The sequence below is a fragment of the Patagioenas fasciata genome, chromosome Z, assembly GCF_037038585.1.
Source record: "Patagioenas fasciata isolate bPatFas1 chromosome Z, bPatFas1.hap1, whole genome shotgun sequence".
Lineage (NCBI taxonomy): Eukaryota > Metazoa > Chordata > Aves > Columbiformes > Columbidae > Patagioenas > Patagioenas fasciata.
Window position 1 is genome coordinate 70,093,430 of NC_092560.1, and position 23,589 is coordinate 70,117,018.

The following is a 23,589-nucleotide window of genomic DNA, read 5'->3' on the forward strand; positions in this document are numbered from 1 at the left end:
AACTTGATAATTGTTCATGAGAAAATGTATAGACCTATGTATAACTATATTAAACCAGGAAATTTTGTGGAAAAAGTAAGCAGTTAAAAAATTAAAAAGTGATGCAATTAAGTGTACTTAGCCTTAGTTCAAGAATCCTGTGTATGCTTATCACAAAACAGTCCCTTAATTAAATAATTAATGTAACGTTTTTTAAATATTTTCTGGAATATATCAATAAATTGGGTCAGCGGCAAATTTCAGATTTCTACAGCATAGTACTAGCGTTTTAGCAAACAAAATGACTTGTGATAAGCATTAAATTCTGCTAGAGGTAGACGAGAAGGTATTTTCTTGGTAGATTTCAAAGCCACCTGCCAACAACAGGGAAATACTGATAGTGTGGGTTCAGCTGTAGCATCTGTGTGCAAATGAACTAAAGTGCGCTGGTGCCAGCTGTTGGGATCAGAGCTGTTTCCTTTTTCTGCCTGTGCATCTTTTGCCAGGCCACTGCTTCTTCATCACTGCTTTTTGGTGGAAAAGGAGCACAACTGTACAAAATGTGTTTTCGTTGAGCTCCTAGAAGAGATGAGGAACTTGACCTGGCCCTACTTCCTTCTTTTTTAGTGAAGGTGGTGCAGTCAGAAAGAAGTGTAGTTACCAGACTTGTGCCACTTTGAAATGCGCTTTGATCTCACCCTCTTTTGGAGTCATGGTTCTGATTATTATGTTCTGCCTCAGTACCTTTTCTCTTTCTTTAAAGCCTTCCAACAGTGATTATCTATATTGCAGCATAGTATTTGTCCTTATTCCTGTGCTACAGTACTCTGCTTCAGTACCTCACTGAGTTCTTGTGTGTTTCTGTTTTTTGTTTGGTTGGTTTTCCCCTTCCTTTTTATTTCCTGGACGTCAGTATGTAGGGTATTGACAGCATGGTAGAGATAGCGTCAGTTTGAGTCTCAGTTGATGGTGCCTTGAGGGAGCCGAAAAACGGTTGCAATGCAACTCATGTTTCTCCCTCGTCTTGAGCATGCATGGTATCCTTGGAGAATCATGTTGCTAAACTCTAATGATCATCAATTGAACATGTTGCATGTTGGATTTTGCAAGGGCAAATACCAGATAGAGGATACTCTTTTTCTGAGAGAGAAATAGGTACTTTCCACATAGTGAACCTTTTTTATCCTTCCCTTAACGGATTTCAAGCTTTTGCTCCAGAATATTGAGTTACTAGAGTTCCTAATGAAATAGGCTCTATAAAATGTGAATGTTTTACAGATGATCCTATCAAAAAATGTCTTGAAGCACTGTTGGCATTAGACAATGTGGTCAAAACTTTGTTGAATTTCAAGCATTCAGGAGCAAAACCTAATTGTACAAAATTTTTGGGCAACCTGATACAACATCTTGTGCCCATAATAGACCCAATTCTGTATAAATATACAATATTATTGTTTGTGTGGTGTACAAGAGAGCCCAAAGAGTTTCTCTTTCCAATGAAATTAAGATAATTTTGCTTAATGGGCACAGAACAGTCTTAACAAGTCTAAGTCACTTACTAATTCGTGTATTTAGTATGTGAGTTGGGCCTAGACAACCTCCTGATAATAGAAACTGGTTGAAGAGTAAGGCGGTCCATCAAATTGTTCTTCTGGAGGGCATGCTGGTTTGAGAGGTGGAAGATAGAAGTGGAAGATCCTCTGTCTTTTTCCTTTTCTCACCTTAGAAAAAAACTGTTACACAACGAATGTTTAAGTAGCTGATACAAGGCTATGCTAAGCCCGGTTCAAAGGGTTACATGCCATCTTCTCTTTTTCCTCAACACCTCCTTCATGAGTAAATTGTTCTATGGGTCATGAAGCTCATGTCTTGATTTAGTCCATGTAGCTGGGAGTGGAAAGGGAATTTCAGTAAGGATTTTTCACTGATTTATTTGAAAACTCGAACCGTTATTGGGTAGTCTTAAAAAACATTTTTGTTTGTCAATAAAGACTCCAGGTCTTTATTTTATCTCTTCTTTCTTACCCTTCAGCATGGCTGTGTAAATAAAACAGTGCCATGAAAAATTATCTTGTTCTTAAAATAGCATATGCATTTTATTCCGGAGCAAATTATTAACATGTGGGTGTAATAATTTTTGCTCCCTTCATAACACAACTATCAAATATAAAACTAATATTGTTACAGCAGCACCTGGTTCTTCAATAAGTGCACATTTTGACAAAAGAATGAGATCTCCCAATCCTTGTGACTTTTTGATATCTCATTCACAAGGATTGGGAGATCTCATTCTTCATGCAACTTACTGTAAAATGCAGCAAGTTATGTCTTTTCAGTATATCCTCTGAAATAGTTATAAAACAGACAACCTAAAACTGGCCTAAATGTTAATAAATTATTTCATCTAAATGTGAAATACAGCATTTACTTTTTTGTAGGCTGGACCGCACTGCATAGAGCAAGTATGAAAGGCTGTTATGGGATAGCAAATGAGCTTTTGAAAGCAGGAGCTGATGTTAATTCTAGACAAAGTGAAAAAATAACACCATTGCAAGAGGCAGTTAAAGAAGGCCATTATGAGGTATATTCCAAATTGAACAGAAATTATGGTTTAGAAATAGATATTATAGTTGTTGTGTCCTGAAGGTCACATAATACTTCTACATGTGGCTGATCTTTTCAGATTGTGGGTGAATTTAGGAACTTGCACGTTGTTTCTGCCCAATTTCTCTTCAGACCGTTGCATGCTTTGCAAGATTTGTCCAAAAATAAAAATCATTTCTCTAACTGTTTAGGACAGTTTATTCCTCAAGTACTGAGGAGTAGAATGCTACTGTTTAATACTTCATGTTTCAGTGATTTTATATCACCTTGCAGAATAATTTATGACCTGAACATTCTTCTGGAGTTTTAATGACTTTTTTTTCCCCATGATTTTGTAAAAATGCATGTGTGGTATGCAGCCACAGCTATGCACAGACACTTTTTGTCTATTGACACATAGCATGGAGAGTTATGAAGACATGGCTTTATATTTTGCGTGGTCTTATTCAGTGACGCTGAATAGTCAATGTGAATTAATTATAAGTTTTGTTGCCAAATGCTTTGGTTTCATAAGCCTGTATCTGAATTGTGGGTCCTCTTTCAGTCTGTCAGTGCTTGCCTCTGCCTGTATTTTTGTCCACGTTGCTAGGGTGGCCCAGATTTCAGTAGGAATTCTGTGTGTCCTTTTTACCTTCCTGCAGTTTTTTTCTCTGTAAATGCATATATGTTGCCTAATATTTATTGATTTCCAAGATTTTTGTTTGTTTGTTTGTTTTTTGCGATGTGTAATAAGTTTTGTCCCTAAACATTTGCTCTCTTTCTGTTTCACAACTGAGATAAGAGAATTTCTTTCTCCCCAAGTGTCCCTGGAATGAAGAGGAAGGGTTGACTTTAGGTTATTAATTTTCTCTGAAACCTGAGAGTCCCAAGCTTGGTTTTCAGTTTGTGGATCACAAACTCGTGCGGGTTCATGAAATATTTCTAAGTTCTGTGTCCAAGGTTGTGTATGAAGGACTCTGCATCTTCGCAAGTAATATTTAGGGGTCAGCAACTTGAATGATATTGGAAGAACACTGATTTCAGCTAGGTCACCTGGGGCATACCCACATCACTCAACACAGAGCTGTGTTAGGAGTTATGTGAGCTGATATGGCCACAGGGAGTGGTACTACATGGTGGCACTGTATTTAATCAGGAGCTGTAAAATTGTCTGCAGTGATCTGTCAGATTTAATTTCTGTTGCTTCTGACTAACAGTAAAATAGGGATAGTGACTCAGTAATATGCATTTTGGTAAAATAGTATTTGGAGCTGTTTCTGTCAAAGCTACCTTCTCTGCATGAAGTTATTATTGTACATTGGAAATACACTTTCAACTGCATTATCCCTTTCTGCACTTGCAGTATGGCAAAATTTATTTCTTATTTCAGAAAAATGGTAAGTATATGAAAGACTTTCTAATAGTATAGCTAAGGGGGAAAGCATAAAATTGTGATGTGTAGCTAAAGATTTCATTAAGGAACAAGAGTTCTCAACATTACTCATTGAAAAAATCAATAGAGTTGGGACAACTTGTGAAGCCCAAGAGGTTTTTTGCTGTGAATTGAACCCTTTTTTATTTGCTCTGTTGTTAGGAAAATGTACAAATTGAGAAAACTTCACTAGCAATTTTCTTGGTAGCAAACTGGTTACAAGTATGAGAGACTTTAAATGTGTATGTGAAGGATGTGAGTCAAGCTCAGTCTGAAATGATAACACATGCTGAAGAGAGACAGGCAGAATAAAACCACACTAATGCTGGAATAAGACTACAGGGTTATGCACAGAAAGGAAATCATCAGAGTGTAGATTTTCCATGTCTTGAAAAAGTATTCTGCAAAGGTACATGAAACATTTTGGTGAAGTGTTAATTTCTTGAATAACAACAGTGAGTCTCTATATGTGTACCAAAATCATGATGTGGGTAAGACCACCCAAGTGGGTTTCATCTGCCGAGATGTATGTTGCACATCTGAAATAGCTGTCACAGCTTCACTTTGCAGTAACAGGAGTCACAATAGACACACTTAGAACACAATTTATTTTATCCTGGAGTAGGTATCTGAAATAGATAAGCTGACTCATATCATAAATTCACTGATTATTTTCTACCAATTAAGAGCCATGGGGGTATGAATTGTACCCTGTATTTTTGGAGATCTTGGCTTAATGACATCAGGTTAGTAATTAGAACAAATTTGTAAAAATGAAAAGAAGAAGACTATAGGATAATGATGCATCTAGGGTAATGCTTGGGTTATATTAACTAGAATAGACCAGGATTATTTGTCATAGGCCTTAGGTTTGGTTTTAGTTGCTCATGTTGTTAAGTACAAGAGAGAGAAGCTTGCATAAGGAGGGAGTGTGGAAAACACTGTTGGAAAAGAAACAATCTGAAAAGTTTATTTTTCTAGGTGGCAGCATTATTACTTTGGTATGGAGCTGATCCCTTAATAAAAAATGAGATGGGAAGGTGTGCATTAGATGAAGCTTCTGACCAGTCTATGAGGAAACTGCTTGAACGCTATGTAGAAAAATTCAGAAGACATTCAGTATCAGGTAGGAGAGAATTGTTCTGACATACCATCACCACTACATGGAGAGATTCGGAACATCTGTTGCACTGTATTTCCTTAATCACTGCTAGTAATTCCGCGGGCTTTACTGGCTGATACCTGAGTACCAGTGAGCACTCCTTACCCAGCACAGTTGATTAAACATTGTCAAAGTATAAAAGGTAGTGATATCCAGCTTTTTCTTTTCTGCCTTTACATTTGAAGCGAAAATGTGAAACACAGTAGCTGTTGCCTAGTTAAGTGTACGATGGGGCATGGCTGAACTTGCTGATGGTTGAGGTATGGCTTAGAACTAGAGATAAAATTTGGTTCTAAACTGACATAGAGACTGCATTTTGAAGCATCCGTAAGATAAAAAAATGGAGGATTTAGCATTAGATCTAGATCTTCGGAGTTGCCACGCCTTAACTGCTAGTGTTGTGTGTGGGAGTAGGGTAATACTACTGTAGGTGATAGTGAGCTTGCAAGGATTCAGTGGGTGAACATTTTGGCTAAGGTGAGAGTTGGATCTTCTACAGTCTTAAGAACTAAGTTGAGAAGAGGCTGCTTGGTCAGGGGCAGGTACAAAGATGTGCCACAAGATAAGCCTTGATTAGAGTTTAAATTAGGACTGTTGGACACCAATGGGTCAGTGTGGGCTGTGACATGTTGAAGTCTGGAAGGAGTCTTCAACCGTTAGACTATTACCATTATTGCTCTTCCATGTGGGTGGTGATGAAGCCACAACACACAGTGCAGAGGCAACCAAAAGAGACTTCATGGCCTTGGGAAGGTTAGCAAGGGAATCTGGAGCACATGTAATTTTTCCCTCTCCCAGTTGTGAGCAGCGACCCTGGAAGAAAAAGATGGGCTCAGTCTATTAATGCATGACTCCATGGCTGATGTCACCACAACAATGTGCGTTTTTCTAAAATGGGATGGTCTGTGTGACACCAGGTTTGCTGACATCAGATGGGGTTCACCTTTCTCAAAGGGGAAAGATGGTCTTTCCTCACAAGCCAGTGGCATGCGTTGACAGAATTTTAAACTAGCCTTGAAGGGAGAGGGGATAACATCAGGCTTGCCTGTGACAAGCAGTGAGATGACACACCAGGGTTAGAAGGACAGGGTGTTATTGAGGGCTAAAAATACGTTCAAAATAATGGTTTAGATTATGGTTTGGCTTAATCAGTGCTCAACAGCTGGGCCATTGCTCTTAATTTAAGACTAAGACTGGCAGGATTGAGTGGACTAACAGTGGTCCTAAACCTAGGGTTAACATCTGGCATGGCAGATTCCCGGAAGTGATGGAGGAAGAGTTGAGATGCTGTGAAATGCCTGTTAAATTTAAGGCTGGTTCCAACATGAGTTACTGGGTGAATCTTAGGGCTGGGGTTGGGCTTCATATTGCAGTACAAAGTAACAAAGGATGATTAGCTAGATTTTTTTCAATATGATGTGACTAGTCTAGGTTTAAGAACATATTGGCCAGAAGTAAACAGAGTTTGCATGGATTAAGTATATTGGTGTCTAGGGTAAGCTCTTGGTAGCTGCTACTGTCTTTTTATGCCATTTCGTCAGCACAGTGAGTAGCTGGAGCACTAAGCCATCAGCAAGACACTGAATTGGTACTGGGGAATGTTCCTGCCTGTTTTTACACCACCGACTTGTCTTTAGCTACTCCATTCTTTTCCCTGCCCAAATATGCTATACAGGGAAATATGTAAGCTAGGCTATCATCCCACCATCACTGGCTTCAGAAAAGTCTCTTGGGGATCAGGAAAGCCTGTTAGAAGTTAAGGAAAGGTAGTAGCTCCTCTAAGATTCAAAAGAATTGCTCAGGTCAGTAATCTTCAAAAAAATTTGGAAGCACAATGTCATACTTTACTGTCATCTGTCCTGATTTGTACAAGATGCCATCTGCAACAAAGATCAGACTCAGAGATTTTAATATGTATTGCATATATTGATATGTTTTAGATTCTAATAAAAGCCTTATGGCTTGATAATTTTTCTGGATAGCTATTGTGGTAAGTATGATTACACACAAGAGTATGGTCACAAGATGGTATATATGTAAAGAATTATGGTCTCTTTCAATTCTCGTTTCTTTCTGTCTTTCGTTTCAGGTAGAGGTGACTCAAGAAGTAAGTTGAATACTCAAATTGCAGAGAATACAGACCTGTACCAGGTACATCATTACAAAGAATCTTGATGTTTATTTGATGCTAAACAAGTAAGGGCTTAGTAACAGTCTTCACTAAACTAAAGCAGATGTCTGTTTCTGACATGTTTCAAAATCAAATCATAAGGTACAAAATGCTTCATACCCATTAGGGACTGAAACAGAGTAATATTCAATGTCATGCTAATTCTTTGGCGAGCAGTTGCTGATCCTTATTGGTACTGGGATAAGCTGCAGTGTCATGAAGACGCAAGACAGAGGCAATTGGCTGCCCTTCAGGTACAGTGGTTCTTGCTGACTTTTTGGAAGTGCTGCAGAGGTAATTTACAATAAGCACAGTACATCAGTGCCTCCTTGTACTTGCAGAAACCTGACTGAAACTGCAAAATGATGCCTGACTTGTAGCAGTAGGATAACTGCTTCTTGTCTCTGTGTAGCAGGTTGTTTTGGGGTTGCATAGTAAAGGGTTAGGGAGCCACTGTCTTGCTTGTTCTTGGTTATACAGTCATGCCCTGAGACTTCCGTAAGATGCGGGAGGAGCTTGTGCCTTGCAGGAAGACAGGACACCATGATCAGCCAGTTGGGTCTTAATTTGTTTGTGTATAGCACTACAGCGTTTGATACTAAAAGCTGTATTCGCCCACTCATCTTTTCTCCTCTTTGAACAATTATAACTGGTAATTATAACATATAATACAGTCTGCACATACACTTTTGCTTCCTAAATTCATGTGGTTATGATATTTGTCCTTGTTACTAACAGTGGTGCGGTCTCCTGTGTCCTTAGAAATGTTATGCTATAACAGCATGCATGATGTATAGTCTTAGATTGCACTTTAAAACACTAGTCGATTGTTGAAGGGTATTCTCCAAGTGTAAGGTGTTGTAAATATGTAATTGGGAAAACCTGTTACTGTGGCTGCGTAACTGATGATTTCATTAGTTGTGTGGGTTGTTGCAATGTTTGTGTTCTGGTTCTGTCTCCAGATACAGAGTAATCAAGAGGATAATTCTAGTTAGTCATTGGCCTTTGGAGTAGTTTTGTTGTGAGGTTGCCATGAGTTAGTTCTGTGTGGTTTTACTATGTAATTTCCCTTTCTTTCTAACTTCCTAGAGTCCTTGCAGACAGGTTTGCCAGAAATGTGAAACTGTAGCTTTGGTATATGACCACAGAAGCAATATAGTTTTAATTCTTTAGAGGCAGAGCTTTGAAACCAGGTCAGTTTTCAGAAAGAAATAAAAGTGTAAAGCACTTCAGTAATACTTGTTGGATTTCACCTATTAATTTTTACACTTCCATAAAGATATTTCTTAGTTCCTTAATTTCTTTGTCCTGCTGTTTTAAGAAGCTTCACAGGCAGAGGAAATCAGCACAGTTTTAGTACATAGTATAGCAGTTTATCAGAAAATGAAATTAAGTATATGGCGTGTTTTGTAAATAGAATTAGCTGTGGATGGCACAGTTCAATATGATGGTACTAAAGCATCAAAATAAGTTTTGCTAAAAAACAGAAAAACAAATTTGGTGAAATATACAAAAAATAAAATTCTTCACGATTCTGAAGGGAGAAAAACAAATTTCAAAACAAAGTTCAAAAAAAGACAAATAGATCTGTTAGTCTCGTAGTAGAGGCTACAACCAAGAGTAAAATTATTCAGAAGTAATGTTTCATGTTAGATGGAACCTTGTATTTAGGTCTACTTATAAACCGATGAACAATTAAATTACAGAAAATGTGTTTTCCTGATGCTGGACCCAGTGAAATGTGCCACTCTGTTGCTGTTTCTCATAATGGTTACACTCCAGTTAATGCTGTAGGTAAAGCTAAGCTAAGTCAAACAGGATTGCAACAGGAACATGAATTCAATAGTTGCAGTAGTGAAAATCTATTTACAGAAGAAAAGGGCAGAAGTGGTTACTGTTGTAACAGGGGAGAAGATCCCTGGTTTGTGTTGCCCCACATCAGTGGTTTCTAGAGAAAAAGTGGCTGCCCAAAGTAGTCAGACTACTGATTTAAGACAACCTGATTCTCAGTCAGTACTTAGGTGCTTCGACTTCCTCTCATGATGTATCTGTTTCAAAGTTGTGACAAGAAGTCGGGAGGTATGACAGTGATCAACATAGTCTCTGGCAGAGTAACAGTAGCAGTTTGAGTGACAGGAATCTAAATACTGATACAAGAACACCTTCAGAACAAATTATTTCTTTGAAAAACTTGACAATCAAGTTAAATCTGATGTTAATGGGAACAAATTTAGTGGATCTGAGACTCCCTTTGCATTTGTTCAAACAGAATTCCTTACATACAGATTATTCAGAACCAGTGTGTACAAATCTTGTGGATTCAGACCTCACAGATTTACTACGACAGACTACTGTAAATGAGGTGCGGAGCATTTATACTAATATATCTGAAGATGGAACCAGCTGCATTGAACAGAGACCTCAAGCAAATGCAGAAACACTGTTAGCACGTGAGCTTTTGGCAGCTACTAATGGAGAAAATGTTTCTGGAAGTCATTGTAATTCTACTACTGGTGTACTAAGCACCATTGAACAAAAGGCTTCACAACCAGAGAAAGGAGGGAGGATCCTGCTTAATGCAGAAGAAAGTGTTGCAGGATGTCACATCGAAACTGAAAATGCGACTAGTTTAGAGACTGAGTCTGTAGCTTTCCAACTCCATGAGAAGGACACGCTTCAAATTAGACGAGAGGATTTCCAGGAGACTGACTCAGCACCAGTTTTACCTTTTGGTGTTAATGCAAATGACAAGTCTCCTTATTCATTTCAGATTGTGGAAAATATGCAGAAAGAAACCTCTCAGAAAACAGGTGCTGTGTTTTGTTTGAAAATAAGTATTTTATGAGTTGGTTGTAAGTGGTCTGTGTATTTTATTTAAAGATAAATGCACAGCTGTTGGTCTCCAGAGAATGTATTTTGCCCTAAATAAATAGCAGACACGTGGAATGCGTTGTGGCATAGTCCAGTGTGTCAGATTAACTAGTTAGTAATTTTTGCTTTGTGCTTTCGGGGGCTGTTTTATATCCAAGTCCCCATTGTATTTACCAAAATGTGTCATTACAATAATGAGAATGAAATTCTGAAGTATGTTATTTTTTTTTAATACCTAGGAATCAATATAGGTCATATTTTCACAAGACAATCTTTGTGTTGTTTTGGATTCAATCTCAGTACATTAACATATGGTGCATAGTGGATAAAAGATTTATTAAGTATTTTCAAAAATCAAATTAGTTACTTCAGGCATTTTAACCTAGGCTAGTTGGTCATTTTGGCATTCGTTTTTATATTAATTATAATTTCTGAAATTACTGAGCGTTATGCCATTAATACTCTTAAGTTCTTTTGTTAAACCAACAGATGAAGGAGTGTTAGCTGGAGTGAGTGGAACAGAAGGCACTGAAGAAACCAGAGAAGGAAATGCAAAGACCAACATGCTTGCAGAGTTTACTGAAACAGAAGTGGTCCAAACTAATAGAGTAAGATTACGCTCTCAGGAGACAAGCCAAAAGGCAGCCTCATTTTCCAGCAGCAGCAAAAACAAGCTTTCATCTAATCAGTCACAATTCAGTCAGGCATCAGAACAGCAAACATCCAAGAAATCAGGTGAAAAGTTAATATTTTGTAAAAACATTGGAGTTTTGTTTTGGTTTGGGTTTTTTTCCAGACATATATGAAGAAGGCGCAAGGGAAGGTTTGGAAAAACATGCATAGTATGTTGAGCAAATACTCTGGTGAGTTCCAAATACTTGAAATATTTCCAGAACTTCTGTTTTACAGAACACACATACTTACTCCGTTTTATTTATTCTACATTCTTTAGTCTTTCAGCATTGTGGTTGAGAGGATGCAGGATCATAACCAAGAGCTTAAAATAATGTTAAATCGATCGTTAGTTAACTATGTTGCATAAATGATATTTTACAATAACACTAAATTGGTCCTCTGTTAACTATTTTACATATCACAGATCAAAGAAAACAAATCTTTCCATATATTTGGCACACATATATACATTTATATTTTATAGACTGTATTCTCATCAGGCACAAATCAGCATGGGCTCTGATTATACTGGTACATTTGGTTTTAGCTGTAGCATAGGAACAAACCTACTTATAGGAGGATAAGGACCTAGCGTCCTCTGCTAGGTATATTCTCTTCTGCCTGCACATACAGCTTTCGTTTTAGCAGTTTCATGCCGTGTCTAAGAGTTGCATTTATCTTGTAACCTTACTGTCACAGTAGAGCCCTGGTCCAACTGATTATTCATCATCACCCCCAACTATTTTTCACTTAATGCTTTTTTAGTAAAGCTGGCAGTCATCTCATGTACTTTGGTTCTTTCTGGAACCAGAGGACCATAGCACTCGACTTACTAAAATCAAAACCTGTAGTTCAGATGGGACCCCTCCTCTCTTAAAACTTTAAAATGTAATTTATCTGGACAACTCATTGAAAAATGTTTATCCTCATTTTATTTTGCTTTCTGCTTGTGTTGAAAAGAACTGTGTCATTAGAGGTAACTTTGCCTTGTTACAGAATAGAGTATTTGTCTTTTCTGATTGTCCTAGACAATTCTGTCATTTCTCTCTAGACATTAAGAGTTTGGGAATAATTTTTTCTGGTTTTGACAGATTTTAAAATAATGCCACCGTAGGACCTTAGTTGTCTGTGACTATCTCCTTGTATTCTTTTGTTTTCCACAGCAGTTTTCTACAACTCCTTATTTGTATTTGCTGCCATTCACATCCCATTCTTTCATTTCTCATTTACTGTTGCTCTCTAATTCCCAAGACAGGTTAGTTTTTGAATCCATGCAGCTTTTCGTCTTGAGTGTGGGATATATTGTGAAATACCTCCTAGGCATTATTAATATTTTTCTGCTGACATTTCTTCTTCAAACTGTTTAGTTGTAATTGTTTCCAACTCTGTGAAACTTTACTTTTCAAATAACTACTGTGTCAGTGTAAATCCTTGCTTTGTCTATAAATATATAGGAAAAGGTGTTTTATGTCTATGTAGGTTTATAGAAGTATGTGTGAATGCATGTGTATTTGTTTGTGGATATAGTATTTGATTTATTTTTTCCAAGTGTATGCAGAAAAAAATGTATTTTCCTCCTTGTACTGCAGCTGTGTGTTGCTGGGGTCTACTGATCAAACTTTGGTTGCCTTTGAGTGGCATGTAAATGAATTCTGGCATTAAGTATATTGTATATATTTTGAAAATCAATAGGATTCATGCCCTGCGTCCATTAAATGCTTTTAAAACCTTTGTACATAACAGCATGTGTACCTAAAATAATACATATAACAAATACACATGCCCACCCAATCACACACACATATGATACGGACAGATACATTTGCATGCATACTGTCAACATACTCATTTGCTTATCTCTTTTTGTTGTTTGCTTACTACCCTCCTGCTCCTCGGCGACTTGGTGTATATGCTGACTAGTATTATAAGTTGCATCAAGGACTCATCAGCCAAAATATGCAATGCTCTGTAACACATGCCAAAAAACATCCAGGAAACTGTGTGAAGTTTCTGCTGATTCTTTTCTCTTTGATTGTCACAGTCTTCTGTTCCTCTTCTGCCTTCATCTGTACAGAAAACTGCTTCTTCTTCCTGTCTCAGGTGGTTCCTAGTTTTCAACCCATCTTAAGATGCCGCATTTGTGAGTTTCTGGACTCCAAATTCATGTTTTCTTTTAGAAGTTGAAGGGAAAAAGAAAGGAATAGGTGCTCTTTATTACTTACTGCTCTCTACTATTTGGCAATGTCAGTACTTAGTTTTCCTGTCTCCAAATTGGTTCCTTCTGATGTAGAAATGCCTTTTTACTTCATTCTTGAAAAACCCTTGACATATCTGATATATGTCATCATCTGTTATTGGCAGAATAAACATTGAACAGAGAAATTATTCCTTTCCCTACAGTTGTTTTTCTTCTGTATCTCCTGTATTCCTGCTTAGTTTTTGTAAGAAGGCCTGTGTGCATTAATACTTTTTTGTTTTGTTTTGTTTATATTTTTTGCCCCCTATGCATAGAGTTGTGATTTAAAAAAAACTTTATTCCATACATATGTCTTATATTTTGGTGTCCTCTGGAATAACATGTCACAGATTACTTTCTCTCCCTAAAGAGATTATTCAAGTAGTTCTTTATTCAGCTAAAATATAGTTATTTCCTTTGTCCCAAGAGAATGTTTTTGTTTGAGAGGTGATGTGAGAAAGTATAGCCCTTTATACAGCTGGAGGCATTAATAGCTTTGGAGATTGGAGCAGTGACATTCAGATTGCAGCATAAAAAAAAGTGTAAGATGGGATAATGTTTTCTGACTTGCGGGGTTTTCAGAATTTTTGCTGTTTCATGCCTTTTCTTCATTAACCGGCTTTTATATCTCATCTGATTGTTCCTGTGTCCCGGGGGTATTCCTTATATTATTTTATTCTTGAATAAAAATATTTTCTTCTTCAATGAGGCAGTGTCACTTCCATCTACAGTCAGTCACTTGCTAGGCTCTCAACATTCCTATTCTGATTATACAGAAGGAAGGTACAAACAGCTTGCTTCTGTTCTTTTAATCTGTGGAAATAATTACTTATAGACCATTTTTGAAGTATTCCAATGCCTTCTTGAAGGAGGATGTCCTTGAAGTTGTGGAGGCATGTCAGCCTAATGTAGTCTGATTGCTGGTTACTGTAATCTCTCAATTTTATCTTCATATGTGTACTGATTGACTGGATTTAGTATTTGTCAAGTCCCTGATCTTTCCTGCTCATGACCCACCTGGCAATTCATTGCATGGAGAACCAGTATTTAGTGATTCACATACTAATGTCCCATTATGCTTTTGCAAATGTTTCCTAACAGCCATGAATAAAACTGTTGTGCATGACAACTTAGCTGGAAAACTTGGCTGCAAATGAAGAGAAATAATTGTAAATATTGCTAACGTTCATTAGCTTAATGGGCTGTTGTGCACCTTTTTTTTCTCCTGTGTCTCTAGAGAGCCCCTAGGACATTCTTCCATGAATCAAAGGGGAAGAAACAGAAGAACCAGAAAGCAGATGATTGCTTTGAGAGTTCAGACCCAGAAGCTTTTAGGCAAAACATAGTACATTAGTTTACAGGAAAGCAGACCTCAGATTAGAGGGTTACTTTAATAATGTGACTCCCTCTGTGAGCACTAAAACCTCAGTTTTCATTTAAAAAAGAAAACTCATCAAGCCTTGTGTTTGCAAGTAGGGTATGGGCCAAGCACCCTCCTGTGCAAAGAAGGCCACCTGAATGCTTTCTTACAGATGAGAGTAGCTTCCAGTGAGCTCCACGCTGCCACAGTCTGGCTGCAGCATTGCATGAAGAAGCTAGTTTATAGTTAGCATGGATATATCCTCACTATATGTCCGTCTTTAATAGAGTTGCACTATGTCCTTCATGTTCTTCGAAACAGCCTTGAATGACAGGCTCAGTAGTTTACCTTAAAGGAAACCTTAGAAAAGCAGATTTTCTAGAAGGTAGGAGAAGCCTGAAGAAAGGCAGCTGTCAAATCATGGGCGATGTTTGAAGCAATGGATACTGATAACTGAAAATTATTTGAGAAGACAGCTTGTCTGATGAGAAGAGGAAATGCTTGGGATGCAGAAACTAATTGTTCACAGGAATAATTAAGAAGCGCATGGATAGGAGTTGCAAAATGCTTATTTAAAACATTACACTTCCTTCTTTTGGTTGAATTATGGATTTTCAAGAAATCAGAGAGAGAACACAGTGAACCTCTAAAAAAATCTGATAACATAGTAACAGCAGGAACAGGAGTTTAGAAAAGCTGTCATGCATAGTAGAGCTTTTGAAGATTTATGAACCCTGTCTTTTTGATAGCAGTTTGAGGAGATGGGATTGTCTTTATATACAGAATCAGTACTTTTTTAATCTGCTTTTTCTTCGTATCTCTTAACAATTTGATATGTCTATTACCTGAAGTGTTAGAATTAGGACCTGTCTGATAATCACATCATAACATTTAAAGTGGATGTTGTTTACTTTGTGAACCAATAAAAGGTTTAAATCAAGTTCATGTTTACAGTGATGGGTCCAATCTTGCACAAGTTTAATTAAAAGCCAGTTCATCTATGTCACAAGACATTAATCAAAGATTTGCAGTCAATCCATAGGACTTTTTCACATCAAAGCTGTAGAAATACCTTATGCAGAAACCTATCTGTTCCCTGATACAGAGTTAGGAACACAAAAGAGGTGGTCAAGTCTTGCCTTTTATAGAGTTTCTTAAATACCTTTATGTGTGTGCTTTATATATTTAGCAGGCATGCATGGTAACTTGAAAGCAGCCCATGGAGAAATACAACATACCTCTATATGGTATAAAACGTCAACCTTGTTACCTTTTTGTTGATCCCTAGTTCGTTGTACCCTTGTTAAGTCATCTACATTTGAACTGTAAATTCTTTTGCATAGGGTATGCTTGTGATCTGAGCTGTTAGGCAGTACCTTCTAACCTTTTGATGTAGTCACTTAATGTTGTTGAGTAATCAAGGCAACAGTGTTGTACACTTTTACATTAATTCAAGTGAGTTATGAAGCATAATTCTTTCTTTATAATGAAACATTTTTTTGTGGTGCCTAATGAACACCCAATATGTGTTTAGAATCCTCCCTGTCTACCAGAAAAGCTGTAATTTTGCATGGCACCTGTAATACAAGAGCTGGAGAAAAGACCAGGCAGAGGAAAAATGAAAAAGGAGAGAATCAGCTGCATATTGCTGCCAGGAGAGGAGATTTGTCTTTGGTGAAAACTCTAATATCATCTGGAATTTGTGTCAATGAACAGGACCATGCAGGTTGGAAAATTCCTCTCTTATGGGCTTGTTTTATGATACAATTTTATATAGTTTACAGTATTTACAGTGTTATATGATTTGTGTAATTTAAATATAATTATGGAATCTTGAGTTATGGTGTAATTGTGAGGAGGAAAGGAAGTCATGCAACAAGTGCAAGCACAATCAGTGAATCCCTGGATTTTGTGTCTCATTGTGGAAGTAATGAAGCCTTTTTCTCAGGAGGAGCATTAATCGGGTATTGGTCCTTTGCTGAGGAGCACTTTTTTGGAAATACGTATGGAAAGCGGACTTGAAAGTTCTGCAGAAAAGCTAATGCTTATGCACATGAATATGTACACATGTGAAGCACATTCACACAAATTTTATATCCTTAGGAAATGACAACAAAAATCAGATTAGAAGATTTTGTTTTTCTTTTTCTTCCTGAATGTATAACACATTTCTTGTTTTATAGTCTCAGAATGGATGGTATTCTACTCTGGATGTCTGGCAGACTTGATACTATAAAATACCGTTGGGATTAGAAATGAGACTATTATGCTTCTGAGTTTTTAGAGTCTTGCTACTCAATTGTTTTGTTTCTTTTATTATTTTTAGTAGGGTAATAGAAAAGTAAACAGGATTTTTCTGCTTAGTATTGGATAAGTTTTTCTCTGAAGTAAACTGAATTACACAGGAAATTTAATTTACTTTGGCATTTCAAGATGATTATTTGTATGAGATTTATCTTAAAGAGGGTAGTCCATTGCTCATAGTACAGCAAATGCAGCAAAATATATAATCACTAATTAGTGATCTGTGAGGATCTTTCCAAATCAGATACATACATTATGTGTCATCTTGCTTTTATTAGGTTGGACACCAATTCATGAAGCTTCCAGTAGAGGATTTACTGAAGTGATCTTAGAATTACTCAAAGCCGGTGCTAATGTTAACAGCAGAAGTCTGGATGGTATTTTGCCAATACATGATGCTGTTCATGGCAACTATTTAGAGGTACATTTTTCTTCTACATTAGATTTCCTGAGCCTGATTTGCAGCAGTGGGTCAGCAAAGCAAAATCCTGGTTTAAATAAGGAAAGTCAAATTTACTAATACAATTTTAGTGTAGATTTGCATTTAGAAAATAAGCCAATATTCTTGAAATTTAACAAAATTATAGAAAGAAATATTTTTCAATAGTGACAGTTGAAATTGTGCAGTGAGTTGACTTTTTCAGGCCAGCAGACAAATCAGAAAAAATGAGAAGGTCCCCATATTTCTCTCCCATGTGTTGGGCTTTTGAAAAATAGTACTGAAATCAAGCATTCTTGATTTGATCATCTAGTTCCAACCACCCTGTCATGAGCAGGGACATCTTTCACTAGATCAGCTTTCCCAAAGCCCCATCCAACCTGACTTTGAACACTTCAGGGATGGGACATCGACAGCTTCTTTGTAAGGAAAAAAAAAAACCAACAACTAGGCCTGCTGTTTAAAAATCAGCCATTGTTTTCATTAACCAGTCCCTTCCAATCCAAACCATTCTGTGGTACTGTAGATCAGAATAGACTGTTTCAGTGGGAAAGAACCTACAATGATCATCTAGTCCGACCACCCAGCCACCTCAGGGCTGACCAAAAGTTAACATGTGTTATTATGGGCATTGTCCAAATGCCTCTTAAACACTGACAGTCTTGCAACATCGACCACCTCTCTAGGAAGCCTGTTGTTTGACCACCCTCTTGATAAAGTCCAATCTAAACCTCCCCTGGCACAGCTTTAAACCATTCCCACGTATCCTGTCACTGAATCCCCGTGAGAAGAGATCAGCATCTCTCAATTTCTCCTCTTCAGGAAGCTGCAGACAGCGACATGATTGCCCCTCAGCCTCCTTATCTCTGCACTAGGCAAGACCAAAGTCCTTAGCTGCTCCTTACAGGACAAGCCTTCCGGCCCTTTCACCAACTTTGTTGCCCTCCTCTGGCTGCATTCAAGGGCTTCCACATCCTTCCTGAATCGTGGGCCCAGAACTGCACACAAATATACAAATTGTTGTTTTGACACAATGAATTCCAGGGAACTAAGTGTAAAAAGCTTATGCCAGGTTGAGCCAAGCATACCACTTATATTTCTGTCAGAAGAGTTGATAATTCATGCCATTTGTCTTTTCTGCAAGGAAAGATAAAATGAAGGGGATGATTTCTCAGTCATCATGCCAAACTATCAGCAGGGTTCTTGAAAACTTATAAGCAATTATTCAGTATTGTGGGGGAAAACCAATGCGGAGGATTCTGAACTTAAAGAGAATATTGTCTTTCTGATAACTTTGTGATAGTTAACAGGCCTCTGAATGTAAGAAAGAAGAAGAAATGCTAAAGATGAGAAATTATATGTATGCAAATTCTTTACCATCCAAGCTCTGATGTCATCAGCACTTCCACATGATCTGAATTATGGCAGGAAGATGTGCCAGGGGAGGTTTAGGTGGGACATTAGGAAAAGGTTCTTCCCCCAGAGGGTGCTGGAGCACTGGAACAGGCTCCCCAGGGAGTTGTCACAGCCCTGAGCCTGACAGTGTTCAGCAAAAGACTGGACAACGCCCTCAGACACACGATGTGAACTGTGGGGTTGTCATATGCATGGACAGGACAGGACATCATCTTTGCCAAGTCTTGGGAAATGGGAGAGGTGCCCGAGGATTGGAGGAAAGCGAATGTCACTCCACTCTTCAAAAAGGGCAAGAAGGAGGATCCGGGTAATTATAGACCGGTCAGCCTCACCTCTGTCCCTGGGAAAGTAATGGAACAGCTTATCCTTGGCACCATCTCAAGGCATATGAAGGATAAGAGGGCTATTAGGGGCAGTCAGCATGGCTTTACCAAGAGTAAGTCATGCTTGACCAACCTCATAGCCTTTTATGAGAAGGATGGATGATGGCAGGGCAGTGGATGTGGTCTACCTTGACTTCAGTAAAGCCTTTGACACAGTCTCCCACAGCATCCTCACAGCTAAATTGAGGAGGTGTGGTCTACACAATAAGGTAGTGAGGTGGGTTGCAAACTGGCTTAAGGAGAGAAGCCAGAGAGTGATAGTCAATGGTGCGGAGTCCAGTTGGAGGCCAATATCTAGTGGAGTGCCTCAAGGGTCAGTACTGGGGCCAATATTATTCAATATATTCATTAACGATTTGGATGAGGGAATTGAGTGTACTATCAGCAAGTTTGCTGATGACACCAAACTGGGAGGAGTGGCTGACACGCCAGAAGGCTGTGCTGCCATGCAGCGGGACCTGGACAGGCTGGAGAGTTGGACGGGGAATAACATGATGAAATTTAAGAAGGGAAAGTGTAGAGTCCTGCATCTGGGCAGGGACAACCCCAGGTTCCAGTATAGGTTGGGAAATTACATATTAGAGAGCAGTGTAGGGGAAAGGGACCTGGGGGTCCTGGTGGACAACAGGATGACCATGAGCCAGCACTGTGCCCTTGTGACCAGGAAGGCCAGTGGCATCCTGGGGTGTATTACAAGGGGAGTGGTTAGTAGGTCGAGAGAGGTCCTCCTTCCCCTCTACTCTGCCCTGGTGAGACCCCATCTGGAGTATTGTGTCCAGTTCTGGGCCCCTCTGTTCAAGAAGGACAGGGAACTGCTGGAGAGAGTCCAGTGCAGGGCAGCGAAGATGATTAAGGGAGTCGAGCACCTCCCTTATGAAGAAAGGCTGAGGGAGCTGGGTCTCTTTAGTTTGGAGACTGAGGGGTGACCTTATTAATGTTTGTAAATATATAAAGGGGGAGTGCCACGAAGATGGAGCCAGGCTCTTCTCAGTGGCAAACAATGATAGGACAAGTGGTAATGGCATCAAGCTGGAACACAAGAGGTTCCACTTAAATTTGAGAAGAAATTTCTCAATGAGGATGACAGACACTGGAACAGGCTGCCCATGGATGTTGTGGAGCCTCCTTCTCTGGAGACATTCAAAACCCGCCTGGACGTGTTCCTGTGCGACCTCACCTAGGCGTTCCTGCTCCAGCAGGGGGATTGGACTGGATGATCTTTTGAGGTCCCTTCCAATCCCAAACATACTGTGATACTGTGATCCTTGTGGGTCACTTCCAACTCAGGACATTCTGTGATTCCTAGCATTCTGTGTATTATAGGGGTAGATGGTTCCACTGATGCCACTCATCTCATCATTTCCACATTTTACAATTAAGCAGACTTGCAATTGATTTGGAATTTGGAAAAAATCATTAGAGCATGGAACCAAAAAAATGAAAACCACTATTAAATGCTTAAAAAGAATCCACTTCTCTGCACTTTTTTCTTAATACAATTGACCAGTTCAATTTAATTTAGATATATGAAGTTTTGTAATTGGTCTCTATGACAATACTATGAAGACAGTAGGTTTAGTGACGTTATTAATGATTTGTGTATTTTAATGGAAAAGTTAGAAGTGTAAGATACAAGTCTGTATTGATAACAGCCAATTAAGCTTGTTTGTTTAGTTGGAACTGCAAGTGTAAGAGGTTTTAGAGTATCTTATTTGTACCTTTATTATTTGGGATTTATGATAGATGCAACACATGTAATTGTATTATAAGTCCATGACGAGAATTATCACTAATAATAATAATAATAATATATAATAGGCAGCCAGGATTCTACTAGAGCATGGAGCAAATCCCTGTGAGAGGGATGTTTCAGGGGAAAGTGCTTTGGATAAAGCTTGTGATGATGAAATGAAAGAACTGGTGAAGTCTTATGGTGCTATGGACTCTGTACTTTCTCTTGAGACTACTGAAGTTACAGGTATGTTGGTTTCATAACGTAAATCATAGGATTATCCGGTAGTCCTAAAGAAAAAACTGCATATTGGAATGTTGCTGATTTATGGAGCTGAATATTGCCTGGCACTGGTATTTTTAACTCTGCTAACTACTGAATTCTATTTATGTATTTATTTATTTCCAGAAAATAGTATAGATAAGGGGATTTTTTTTATTCCTGAGAAAATGAGATGTAAGGACATATTTGGCTCTTCAGATTTTTGTTATTATCCATACTTCCTTCCATAGGAACCTTCTATTTCTGAAAGTGGCAGCTTTAAAGACTTGCTTTCTTATGCTGTCTGAATTTGATGTCATTTGCATGTACAAGATAATTTTTTATGATACGTTTTTATGATGTGATCTGCCAGTGCATCTTTGTAATCTATATAAGCTAATCTAATATATTATGCTCCTGCAAATTAATCTTAAATTCTATTTATTTTTCTTAATTGTGAAGAGAGGAGATATCCCTATAGGTTAAGACCAAAACGTCATTGTTATGACTACTTTGAATATGATGATGCAGCATTGGAGCCACAACATGAGAAATACAGTGTGGTAAATACAGATAAAACTTTTGTTAAACTGCTTCATAGTGTAGTACTGTGTAGGGTCCTTTGTTGACTGAATAACATAAAAATATTATTTAAATAGTTAACCCTTTAGAGTGCATGTGTAAACAGCATTAAGCAGTGGCTTACAGTATATAAGCTGTGGTTTACGGTATATAAGTGTGTGTATTATCACTTCTCTCTGTTTGTGATTTGTGTGGACACACTTCTATTGTGCAAACAGTAGCTGATACTTCTATACATTTCTTATTGCCTATATGGATTGAAAAAATGTCAGAAATCTGAGGCTTTTCTTCACATTTCCAAAATGGCTCTTGGAAAGAGCATGATTTTGCTTCACGATAGTCAAGGTATTTAGAAATTGTTTAATCATAATTTAAAACAGCCAGGAAGATTTTTGCACAAATTGTACATTAGGAGAGCTCTTGCTGGTACCTGTAGGCTATGTCTACATTGTCTGGGTGATGCTGTGGTGAAATTCGCTGTCTAATCCCTGCAGTGTGCTCAGAGGTGAGACTCTGAGCATGGACTAATTTAAATGCCTGGGCAATACCAGGCTGTGACAGCCCCTTGCAGAGCATACCCTTGGCACTGTGTATACATGTCCTACCAGTGCCCCCACTGCCTTTATACAGTGATTCCCTTCCTGGAGTGACTTGAGTCCACCAATACTTATCCTGCAGACCATGCATCGTGGCCTGTGCTTTATTTGGTGCACTTGACTCTACTTCTTACTAGCATTTCTGTGTTTGTTAATGGAAGTCTGTTGATGCCATACAAGATGCAGAAGAGAAGCAAAAAGAACTGTTGCTGCTTGAGCTGAGAACTCCCAAAGATGCAGGTAGACATAAATTCAAGTTGTTTCACTTTTTTTTTGCAGGGGTTGGGGGGATGGGGAAATATCTGTGATAGTGTAATTTTTCTTAAAATACTGTTGCACGTAATATATTTTAATATTGCCTCTGTAAAATACAGCTTCAGAGAATAAGATTTGGAAAACAGCTCCCAGGTAAGTGCACTTCCTGAGCTATTTCCTGTTTACAGAGAAATTAATATGATGATAAAAAGGGAAGCATGCTGCTTGAAGGCATGTATTTCAAGTCAATGTAATCATATAAAATGGGATAATTAGATAAGAATGCATACTGCTGGCAACATTTTTTAATTACAAGTACATGAGCCCCTCCGTGATCAAGAGCAGCTCTGGCTGTATGTAAAGTAACAGAGGCAACATTTTCATTCTAGAGTGGCTGGACTTTCAGGAGCCTAAAATAATTTATGAGCGAAAAAAGAGAGATCTTTAGGGCAGACTGTGGATGATGGGCAGTTTCAGAAATGCTGGTGCCCAGAGGTGTAATTTGTCTTAGGCTATCAAATCTCAGTTCAGATTAATCTCAAGAGCCTACTAAGTGACATTGACTTCCTAGGAGAACACAATGCTGGTGCTGTGTGGCAGTTTAATTCTATTGTGTCTGTGCCATGACTGTTCAAGTGGCAAAGCTTTCTGCAGGACAACCGTTAACCAAAGTCTCTCTCCCAAAGTCTCTCCAGTCTCTCCCGTTTAAAAATAAATGTGAAATATTGAATTACACAGATTTATAGTTTGCAACTCAAATTTATGGCATATGAACTGTTCATTAAAATCAACATGTCTTCTTGAAAAATGTTTGACAGACAGGTAGATGATACAACAGGCAGAGCCTATAGACAGAGATTGGGGTGATTTCATAAATGAGAAAAATAAAGCTATCACACTTTTCCTGTTTAGAGGTATGAGAAAAATGAACGTGGTGATCTGTTACCAGTACTGACAAAACAATTAATAATCTAGCACCTCTTAAACTAAACCATAGTTATTACTTGTGAAAAGGCCAGAGACTTAACAAGAACATAGAAATACATTGACAAGCTTATAATATGGAGTCAAATCAAGGTCTTTGCATGCAGTACAACCTACTGTAAATAATACATTCAAATTCCCTATTAAGCTGCTTTAATATGAGCAATAT

The 23,589-nt window shown here is 38.2% G+C and overlaps 1 protein-coding gene across 1 annotated transcript in view; it reads left to right on the forward strand.

The window, feature by feature from the left end:
- The window catches only part of ANKRD31 (ankyrin repeat domain 31), a 65,992-nt gene that overhangs the window by 21,565 nt on the left and 20,838 nt on the right, over positions 1 to 23,589 (forward strand). The window contains exons 11-20 of the mRNA XM_065861371.2: positions 2,418 to 2,560; positions 4,976 to 5,120; positions 7,246 to 7,307; positions 9,596 to 10,136; positions 10,687 to 10,932; positions 16,003 to 16,194; positions 17,051 to 17,193; positions 20,829 to 20,988; positions 21,466 to 21,566; positions 22,343 to 22,421. Of these exons, the coding sequence (XP_065717443.2) occupies positions 2,418 to 2,560; positions 4,976 to 5,120; positions 7,246 to 7,307; positions 9,596 to 10,136; positions 10,687 to 10,932; positions 16,003 to 16,194; positions 17,051 to 17,193; positions 20,829 to 20,988; positions 21,466 to 21,566; positions 22,343 to 22,421 (1,812 nt within the window). The remainder of the gene's footprint in view (positions 1 to 2,417; positions 2,561 to 4,975; positions 5,121 to 7,245; positions 7,308 to 9,595; positions 10,137 to 10,686; positions 10,933 to 16,002; positions 16,195 to 17,050; positions 17,194 to 20,828; positions 20,989 to 21,465; positions 21,567 to 22,342; positions 22,422 to 23,589) is intronic.